Genomic DNA, 10284 nt, shown 5'->3' on the forward strand with positions numbered 1-10284 from the left:
CGGGAGTTGCAGTGGCCCCGTAGGCGCCGTGGGGAGCTCCCTGTTGGGTCGGGAGCTGGCGGGGGCTGAAGGGGGGCCTCGGGCCGCCCAGCTTTCTTCCCACCTTCCCCCCGGGGTGTCCCGAGGAGGGAGAGTCGGGTCGGGCAGGGCTCGGGTTGATCAGTAACTGAGGCTGTGTTCTGGTCGGTCTGTTAATTTTTAGTTTTATTGACGGTTTCTACGGCCGCCACCCGCCCTCGGTGGATGGGGCTCCACTCTGACGAGAGGCGCTCTCTTGGGGGGCCACCCCCATCCGGGCGGAAGCTCTGGCCCAGGCCTGGGAGTTTGCCGGCTTCAGCCTTTCTCAGGCGTTTCCAACTTTCTGGAAAGCACACAGTGGCCCTCGAACCCTCTCAGCGGCGTCTAGCATCCTCGGGGCTTCCGAGGGGCGTGTCTTTGTCTTGGGACTTGTGGAGCCTGGTCCAGAGGTGGGGCCTAGGGTCCTGCTGGGAGGGAGGGGCGCCGCAGGACAATGGTGGCCCCTTTTCAAGTTGCAGTCAAGTGGACGGCTCACTTCCCTGCCCTCTGAGCTTTCTCTAGCGGGGCCTCGCGCAGCCAGAGGGAGCCCCGCGGAGGTGGCGGCTGCAGGGTCCTGCGGGCTCTCCTGGCCCCGGGACAGCCGGGCGCGCCTGCTGCTGAGCGGCCACCGGGCTAACGTTGTCTCCTTTCTCTCTCTCTACAGCATTGTCCCAGATATAGCCGTTGGTACAAAGGTAGGCACTTCTCACTTTGCTTCTCCGTGACGCTCCTCTGACCTTGTGCCGACCCCGGGGGCCACCCCCCAGCGCTGCTGCGTTGGCTGGAGAGCGCCTTGCTCTTCCGAAGGGGCACCTTTGTATTCCTAAGGGGCACACTACCCTTGGTCTGGAATCTGGAGTTGGGTGGGAGGGTTCCAGCCCCGGCTCCAGTGCCCCGTGCATTTGGTCTGGAATCTGGAGTTGGGTGGGAGGGTTCCAGCCCCGGCTCCAGTGCCCCGTCCGTTTTGGGGGTTTGGGTTTGCTGGCCGCCCCTCAGGTCTGGAATCTGAGCCGCTCTTCAGTTCTTGCTCTCAGCAGCGAGGGCTCTGCGTGCCCCAGACCTGGGTTTGGAAGCTCTCCTGTCCCTGGAGGCTGGAAGAGGCTGTTAAGTGGGATACCTCGTGTTGGAGCTGCCAGAGAGGCTCTTGGTTTGGATCAGAAAAGAGTCACCTGGCTGTGGAGGGACCTGGGCAGACCCCAGTGTGTGTGAGCGGCTGGAGTGGGCGTTTACTGGTTGCTTTTGACATTAAGTTGTTTTCTTTTTTGAGATGGGGTCTTGTTTTGTCACCAGGCAGGAGTGTAGTGGTGCGATCTTGGCTCACTGCAACCTCCACTTCCTGGGTTCAAGCGATTCTCCTGCCTCTACCTCCTGAGTAGCCGGGGTTACAGGTGCCCACCACCATGCCCAGCTAATTTTTGTGTGTATATATATGTTTTTAAACAAACACGGAGTTTCACCATGTTGGCCAGGCTGGTCTGGAACTCTTGATCTCAGGTGATCTACTGCCCTCAGCCTCGCAAAGTGCTGGGATTACAGTTGTGAGCCACCAGGCCCTGCTGACATTAAGTGTCTTTTGATGGCATCTGGTCAGAACAACAGTAAACTGTCAAAGATGGCGTTTGGGGCAAGAGAAAAATGAATGTGCCAGATCTCACGTGTGTGTGAATCTTGCAGCCAGGGCTGGAAGGCAGGGGCACTGCTTCCCCGTGGAGGGTGAGGAAAGGGGGTGAGAACCTGGAGAGTAAGGTCCTGGGGAGGCCAGCGATTCTGAGGGAGCTGTGGTCCTCGCTTAGCTGGGGTGAGTGGTTGGTGAATGATTGTGCTGGTCATTGTGGGTTGAGGGGCTCCCGACTTCAGGGCTTGTCCCCCGAGGGCCTCCTGCAGGGTGAGCCCACAGCGGTGGGGCCAGAGCCCTCTGGTTTCTGGTCAGTCAGCGGTGGTGCCTGGGCCAGGTTTCGGTTTTTCCCAAGTGGACTGCTGTCTTTACAGGCGGCCTGGCCCGATCTTCCTGGAGATAAAACCTGTTTGTTCAGTGTGGGAGGAGGGAGAGGGACTTTCATCTGAAGCATTTGCAGCAATCCCTGGTTGTGTCTGGCTTGCAGGCAGTTCTCTCTTCCTTGCTTCTGTGAGGCTGCGTTCCAGCTGGAGTGGCCCTCAGCTTCCATCAGGTGGTCCTGCAGCCCTTCTCTGCAGTTCCCAGGGGGCTCGATGGCTGGGACACGGAAGCTAAGCCAGGGCAGGATGGAAGCCCGCGGGCTCTGGTGCAGGGAGGGATTTTGCCAAGGGGCGGTGTCAGGGCCCCTGCTGGGTGCAGGCCCTGGTAGGAGGATGGGGTGGTACCCTGACCCGGGTGATCACCCTCCTGCACCAGGGAACCCTCAGCTGACCTGGGCCCACACCTGGCCACGTTGTCCTTTATCCCCGGACAGAGCACCTCCTGTTCAGTGTGGGGTTGAAGACGCCTGGGACCCGTGCCGCAGGGTCCCAGCTGCAGACTGGGAGGGCTTGGGGCGTTTCCTGTCAGTCCGTGTGCTTCAGGACAGGTGCCTTGAAGGGACCCTCCTGGGGTGTGTGGCGGCTGCAGTGAAGGAAGTGGAGGTGCTCGGCCCAGCTTGTGTCTCCTGGTTGCTGCCCTGTGGAGCCTCAGAGTCTCCAGGTGTCCCTTTCCTTCTACTGGGGCGCTGCTGAGCTGAGCCAAGCCGGCCTGTGCCGCCCGGGCAGGCGTGGAGTTTGCTGCCACAGACGGTTGTGGGCATGCCAGGCCACTTGCCCATGGGAATGAGATGAGGGCTTCAGGCAGGCGGCCAAGAAGACTGCTCATAGGAAACGGCACCGCCCACCACTCCAGTCAGAGACAGGGTCCAAGATGCCCTTTTTAAGGTTTGTGCAGCTAGCACATGGGAGCCGCATGGGCGCCTGGCCGCTGTCCAGCTCGGGGGAGGACCAGCCCTGGTGTCCTAGATGGTTGGCTTCTGGGCTCCCCCAGCCTCTGGGCTGGAGGGGAGAGGAGACAGGAAACGACTTCCTGTGGGGGTGGGGGGCGGGGGGCGGGGGGCGGAGGCTGGAGGCTCTGTGTCTCTGCGTCTCAGGTGCACCTTGCCTCACGTCCTCCTGTCCTGGCACTCCTGTGTTTTCCGATCCCGTGGTTTCCACCTGAGGCTGCTGACTGTTTGCCCTGGGCCTGTGCAGCCCCGCCCTGTGCTCACAGAGGGCCCTGGACTCTGGAAGTAAAAAGATGACTCGAGGGTCTGTTTTCAGCATTTGACTTCCTTTGCGTCCGGCCGGAACCTCAGCCGCCCTGATGGTGGACACTTCTGTTCATTCTTTGATCCTAAAGTCTTGGGGACTGACAGGTGGCATTTGGGTGGGCGCCAGGCCTGTGGAGCCTGAGCGATTCTTGGTTCTAGCCGTGGTGGCTTCTCGACTGCTTGTTTGGTGACGCCCTGGGTGCTTGCGGGGTTGGCCTGGGGGCTCGAGGCTGCAGTTAGAGGTCTCAGTGGCAGGGGCAGTCCCTGTTCCCTGTCCTGGAGCAGATGCTGGAGTCTCATGTGGGGAGGCTTTGGAGGCCGGCCTGCCTTCCTGCCTTCCTGCCTGCCTTCCTTCCTTCCGTCCTTCTCTCCTTCCTTCCTTCCGTCCTTCCTTCCTGGGAGCTTTACAGCCAGGGCCAGCAGAGGGCCCCGGTTGAGGTCAGGGCAGGAGTGCAGCTGAACGTGCGTGGAGGGGAGGGGGCCTTAAGGGAAGACCATCCAAGCGCAGGCTCAGGGAGGCCAGTGTTTGTGGGGGCTCTTTGACCGGGCATGGGGGCGCATGGAGCTGGGGGCTGTCTGAGGGGGGACAGGGCGTGACATACACTGGTTCCTTCTGATGCGATGGCCCTGGGCCCCTCAGTAGATGGGGCAGGCTCTTGGCCTCACTCCTGATATGGGAGATGGAGGCTCCTTCTTTGTTCCCTGGGATGGCTCTGTCCTGGGGGCCTGGGCGCTGTCCTGGGGGCCTGGGCGCTGCCCTGGGGGCCTGCAGAGTCCGGCTTTGCAGACCAAGTGCCTGTGCTCCAAGGTCCTCAGACCCGAGCTTTGTTTTCTGTGTAACTAAGGGCCGTAACTAACGTCTCCTCCAATTTCACTCTGAATAAACGTGTGTCTTCAATCCTTGCGTGGGGGGGCCGTCTGCTGTTCTGAGCCTGGGATCAGTGTAGGGTAGTTCTTCCTAGAAGTTGATTCAGTTACATAGAAATAACGAATGAATAGATTGTTTCTGGAGAGAAAATGGACAGGTAGAAATGATGGGGCTGCTGTAGAGCTCCCCTGGCCCCAGTCACGGCCGTGGTAGCACCAGATCACTGCGCAGGGAGGCCGTGTCTCTGGTCCTCAGTCTCGGGTGTGCGGAGACGGAGGTCGGTCGGGTTTCCCTCACGGGGCTGGAAAACAGAAGAGGAGGGGCTTCCGCAAGAGCGAGCGAGGCAGTGCTAGAGTTTGGTTCTCCTGCGAGGCCACCAGCAGTGAGGTCAGCTGCCTGGGCCCTGCCGTATGCTGCTGGGGAGGCTGGTTCCATGGAGCGGTCCCCCTGCCCTGCTGGCTGGTGGCTGAGGCCCAGGCCTGCGCCCAGGGCGGCCGGCAGCACAGTGAGGCCGCGTCCACAGCAGAGTTGGCCGTGGAGATAGTATACGCGGTGCCCTCCGTTGCTGAGAGCTCCCAGCGCCACGCTGGCGGAGTACCCCAGGGCTTCCAGAGCTTGGAAAAAGGAGCAGTGTCTTGGTTGGGGAACTGTGGGGTGCTGTGCGCGTCCATGGGCTGTGGGGGTGTTTCTGGAGACAGGCCTGGGTCTGTGCTCCGGCTGCCCTGCCGTGGAAGTGTGGGTGTGGGTGTGGGTTGGGGGTCTGGGACCCCAGGCAGCCCGAGTGGGAGCTGGGCGGCTGGTGGGGAAGGGAGGCCCTGGCCTGGCGGGGAGTGCAGCTCAGCGTTGTCCCTTCTCTTGCAGCGGGGATCTGACGAGCTTTTCTCTACTTGTGTCACTAACGGACCGTTTATCATGAGCAGCAGCAACTCGGCAGGTAAGGCCGGGACTTAGCCCAGGGCGAGGTCTGCGGGTGTCTTCTCCTGGAACAACCCCGGGACTCTCCTTTTCATCTCAAACGGCGGGGCCCACGGTCCACACTGCAGGTCCAGGTCCCAGTTCTTGCTACAGAGAATTCCTGGGGAGGTGCTGGATGGGTGGTCCAGGCCGGCACTTGGACCTGTGGGCGGATTGTCAGCAGCTGTCAGGAGCAGGGGTCCCGACCGTGCAGGCCTTGGCCTCGTGCTGCTGGTTCACGCGCACCCTCCTGGGGCTCAGGGCTGGTCACCGTAGCAGGCAGGGCTCTAGGCGGAGAGCAGGGACCCGGCCCTGTGGGCTTCTACGTGTTGATGCGTCTCCCGGCACCCCCTTTCCAGCAAACGGAAATGACAGCAAAAAGTTCAAAGGTGACAGCAGAAGCGCCGGCGTCCCCTCCAGAGTGATCCACATCCGGAAGCTCCCCATCGACGTCACGGAAGGAGAGGTCATCTCCCTGGGGCTGCCCTTCGGGAAGGTCACCAACCTCCTGATGCTGAAGGGGAAAAACCAGGTATCTGAGCCGCGCTTCTCGGGGCGCTGGCACCGTGCAGGCGGGGAGGAGGAGGGCCCGGCACTCACTGCCTCCCCCACAGGCCTTCATCGAGATGAACACGGAGGAGGCTGCCAACACCATGGTGAACTACTACACCTCGGTGACACCAGTGCTGCGCAGCCAGCCCATCTACATCCAGTTCTCCAACCACAAGGAGCTGAAGACCGACAGCTCTCCCAACCAGGCGGTGGGTGGCCCTGCAGCGGACCCCAGCAGCCCGGGGACCTCGGGGGTTGGGGGGGCCCGGCCTCAGGGGCCGGGGACTCACGGCAATGCCTCCCACAGCGGGCCCAGGCGGCCCTGCAGGCTGTGAACTCGGTCCAGTCGGGGAACCTGGCCTTGGCTGCCTCAGCGGCGGCCGTGGACGCAGGAATGGCGATGGCTGGGCAGAGCCCCGTGCTCAGGATCATCGTGGAGAACCTCTTCTACCCCGTGACCCTGGATGTGCTGCACCAGGTGAGGTGGTCCCATCACTGCCAGGGCCGCACGGGCTCGGTCAGGCTGCTGTTGCTGTGGGCGCAGGCCCACGGGAGGGGTCTGGCAGGGCTGGTGGGCGCCGGGCAGGAGCTCATGCTGTGGCCTGGGACCTGCAGATTTTTTCCAAGTTCGGCACAGTGTTGAAGATCATCACCTTCACCAAGAACAACCAGTTCCAGGCCCTGCTGCAGTACGCGGACCCTGTGAGCGCCCAGCACGCCAAGCTGGTGAGTGGGGCTCCCAGGATGGCACCTGCCCTGGCCCTGGCCCTGGCCTGGCCGCATCTCATGCTGCCTCTCCCCTCAGTCGCTGGACGGGCAGAACATCTACAATGCCTGCTGCACGCTGCGCATCGACTTTTCCAAGCTCACCAGCCTCAACGTCAAGTACAATAATGACAAGAGCCGCGACTACACGCGCCCAGACCTGCCCTCCGGGGACAGCCAGCCCTCCCTGGACCAGACCATGGCCGCGGCCTTCGGTAAGAGGCTGCCCGACGTGGCGCCAGTGTGCAGAGTGGTCTGAGGGCCGCTCAGTCCGGAACCCCAGCGGCACGGGCCTGGCCCTGCACCAGGGTGATGCGCCTGCTGCTCTCTGCACGGCCAGCACAGCACAGTCCGGTGCCCCCCACGTCGGGACCACGGCCCCCCTAGAGCAGCGGATCTGCCCGCGAAGGCTCTGCTGGGGCCGCCCGCCAGCCGGGTTGGGGCCCGTCCCGCAGCACAGCGCCCGCTCGCGGTGGAGGTGGTGGGTGCGATGATTAGTGTCTCGTTTATTTCTAGGTGCGCCTGGTATAATCTCAGCCTCCCCGTATGCAGGAGCTGGTTTCCCTCCCACCTTTGCCATTCCTCAGGCCGCAGGTATTCAAACGCTTGGTCTTGGTTCCCCGGCGACTGCATGCCCACACCACCTTCCCAGGCAGCTCCGCATCCACGGCGGCAGCCTGGGCGCACTGGGCACTCGAGTGCCAGGTCAGGGGCCCTTTCCGGGAGAGGGGACGCCACGTCCACAGAGCAGGCTTGGCCAGGGCAGTGGTAGGACAGGGCAGTGGAGGCGCACGTGTGGAAGGCGCCAGCCGGAAGCCACTAACCGCACAGTCTTTGTGGTCTGGTTCCCTTCAAGCACCTCCGGGCGAGCGCGAGGACCGCCAGTGGTTGGAGGGATGTGTCCCTAGTAGTTGAATTTGAGTGGCCGGGTAAGCGCGTGGCCCGAGGCTGCGGAGCATGACCGGCGGCGGGACGTGTGTGCGTGGCCGTCCTCCTGCTTCCCTTCTGGGACCGGGACCGGGCCGCCGAGTGCTGGCCGTGGACGGAGCAGCGCGTGCCGCCCCGCGGCCGCCTTGTCTGCATGGAGGCATGGGCACGCATGCGCGGTGGTCCCGGGACAGGCCCTGCTTGCCGAGGGCCCCGTGTCTGTGCTGGCGGAGCCGGAGCTTTTCTGTGCTGTGGGCGCATGCAGATGAGTCCAAGCCCCGCACGGCCCGTGCTGTGAGGAGAGGCGGGCGCTGGTGCAGGAGCCAGCGGGTGGCTGTGCGGGGGTCGGGCGACCCCACAGGCACCCGGGGTAGGGCCAGAGCCAGGGCCGCCTCCCGCGCGGCTCCTCGGTGCATGAGGACGGGGAGCGTCGGCCTCTCCCACGCTGCGGTGGACTGGGGGTGCCGCTGCTCATCTTACCTCCTACCTTTCCAGGCCTTTCCGTTCCCAACGTCCACGGAGCCCTGGCCCCCCTGGCTATCCCCTCGGCGGCGGCGGCAGCTGCAGCGGCAGGCCGGATCGCCATCCCGGGCCTGGCGGGGGCAGGAAATTCTGTATTGCTGGTCAGCAACCTCAACCCGGAGGTACGTGGCTTCGCCGCGCCGTTCCTCCCGGAAAAGCGAGCAGGGGATGTTGTGCTCGGTCTTGGGTCCCGGAGCGGCGCCGCTCCTCGCTGTGTCTGCGCCTCTGCCCCGGCAGCTCCTCTGCTGCAGCGCTGAGACCCTCCTCTCCCAAGATGGCTTGAGTTTTCCTGTTTTCCTGAATTCACATCTTGGTTTACGTTTTCACTTCCATGATATGCAGAATGAATTGTTTTTTGTTACCCAAAGGCAATGTAAACATTACTCGGAACTGAGCAGGGCGTGCAGTTCCGAGCCGCAGCAGGCCGCTCTGCTGGTCCCCGGGACACAGGGTTAGTGCGGCAGGGTGTGGGCGGCCCCTGTGGCACCAGAGCCTGTCACTTAATTAGCTGGTGGACTGTTATTTCTCAGAATGGTTAAATCCCCCTCGGGGAGAGCTTGGGTAAAAGTAGAGGCTCAAAATATGGAACTTGATGGATGGGATCCCCCGGAATCAGTATTTCAGGCTGTTCTGTTACTCGGCAATTCCTGTGATTTCCTCAAGGTGGTGCCCACCCTGGCCCTCCCTCGCGGGGCACAGGGCGCACTCCCTGCCTCTGCCTCTTACCACGAGCCCGGTGCTGTCCCTCCAGCTCCTGAGCCAGGGGAGCCACGGCGAGGCCGTGCACTAACAGACTCAATCTCCCTTCACGCCTGTGTCATCGTCCTTAGAGACTGACTTGTACCACAGCCGTGCGAGACAGCGCTGCTGCAGGGCTTGGCTGAGGTGGCCGGGAGCGGAGCTGCACCCGCGCTCCTGGGGGGCGTGGTGGGGATCAGCCTCTGGGCGCCCTCCAGCAGTGCTGTCTCTGCCGGCATGTGAGTGAAGGTGCTTTTCTCACCGTGTGCCCCTCGGTAAACCTGTAACTGGAATGTGTGTGGAGTGTGACTGATAGAACACTACCTGATTTTCTTATGTATTTACTGACCTGTGTTTTTTTGCTACTTTTTTTCTTTTCTCCCCTTCCCCTTTCCCAATTTTTTTTCTTGCCCTGATCCGGAATTTCTTTGCCAACTGACTGCACGGTACTTCTGCTTCCTGTTGTTGCTTGAAACAAAACAAAAACATAAACAAATAAAAAACAAAAATTCCCCCTCAAACCCTGCTCTCCGGAAACCAACCTGCCCTTGAATATTAACATCCTGACAACTTCATCATCCATCAACCACTGCACGCCTGCGGGGACTGTCTTCCTCGTGTGGACGATTGGCAACTCGCCCCCCTTGACCTCTCCCTCTCCCCTGTCCCTCCGCTGCCTTGCTCTGCTGTCTCTAAAGAGAGTCACACCCCAAAGCCTCTTTATTCTTTTCGGTATGTTATCATTCACACTTTTATTACCTTGTTTTCATTTAATTGAGATGATTTTGATGCCCTGAGACGTATTATGAGTTTGCGGTTTGGCACTCTGATGCTCCGTGGCATCGGCCTCGTTTTATGGTTTGCTTTCGGTTTGCCTATTTTATTTGGTCCCGTAGATACGTACGCATGGTTTATCGCCCTGCATGCTTTTCAGAGTTAGACCTGTCGGTGGCATATGCTACCGTGGCCACCTGCTGGCAGCTTACCTGTCCTGGATGCTATGACTTTGCTGAACGGAGCTGCTCCTGTTAGCGCGCCCTGTGGCTGCGAGACGCAGCTCCGCAGTGGCCGATAAAGCAAACCCGGCCGGGCTGAGCCGGGCCTTGTGGGGGGTGGGTGCGGGGTTGGGGCTGACGGGGAGATGGGCGGGGCGGGCGGCAGGCGACTCAGGCGCTGTCCCTGGGCTTTTGAAGGCGTCTACGGCGACGTGCAGCGCGTGAAGATCCTGTTCAATAAGAAGGAGAACGCCCTGGTGCAGATGGCGGACGGCAACCAGGCCCAGCTGGGTAAGAGGCCGGGCCGGCCCTGGGGGCGGTGGGGGCAGGGGCTGCCTTCCCTCTCGGGCGCCTGGTCACACGGGTGCTGCTGTCCCCAGCCATGAGCCACCTGAATGGGCACAAACTGCACGGGAAGCCCATCCGCATCACACTGTCAAAGCACCAGAACGTGCAGCTGCCCCGTGAGGGCCAGGAGGACCAGGGCCTGACTAAGGACTATGGCAACTCACCCCTGCACCGCTTCAAGAAGCCGGGCTCCAAGAACTTCCAGAACATATTCCCGCCCTCAGCCACGCTGCACCTCTCCAACATCCCGTGAGTGCTGGCGGGGGGCGGGCACGGGGCCGGGCCAGGGCTCTGCGTGGCTGTCCTGCCG

General features: G+C 62.0%; 1 protein-coding gene across 2 annotated transcripts in view; it reads left to right on the forward strand.

Moving 5' to 3' along the window:
- The first annotated feature begins 5085 nt into the window (after positions 1–5085).
- The window catches only part of PTBP1 (polypyrimidine tract binding protein 1), an 8604-nt gene continuing 3405 nt past the window's right edge, over positions 5086–10284 (forward strand). The window contains exons 1-11 of one of the 2 annotated variants that reach the window (XM_011993044.1): positions 5086–5107; positions 5487–5659; positions 5742–5888; positions 5987–6157; positions 6295–6405; positions 6485–6659; positions 6961–7038; positions 7867–8019; positions 9334–9363; positions 9825–9917; positions 10007–10223. In XM_011993044.1, coding sequence (XP_011848434.1) covers positions 5086–5107; positions 5487–5659; positions 5742–5888; positions 5987–6157; positions 6295–6405; positions 6485–6659; positions 6961–7038; positions 7867–8019; positions 9334–9363; positions 9825–9917; positions 10007–10223 — 1370 coding nt within the window. Of the gene's footprint in view, positions 5108–5465; positions 5660–5741; positions 5889–5986; positions 6158–6294; positions 6406–6484; positions 6660–6960; positions 7039–7866; positions 8020–9333; positions 9364–9824; positions 9918–10006; positions 10224–10284 lie in introns of both variants that reach the window. The other variant, XM_011993043.1, reaches the window with a different exon arrangement.

This window comes from Mandrillus leucophaeus, unplaced genomic scaffold, assembly GCF_000951045.1.
Source record: "Mandrillus leucophaeus isolate KB7577 unplaced genomic scaffold, Mleu.le_1.0 Scaffold423, whole genome shotgun sequence".
Lineage (NCBI taxonomy): Eukaryota > Metazoa > Chordata > Mammalia > Primates > Cercopithecidae > Mandrillus > Mandrillus leucophaeus.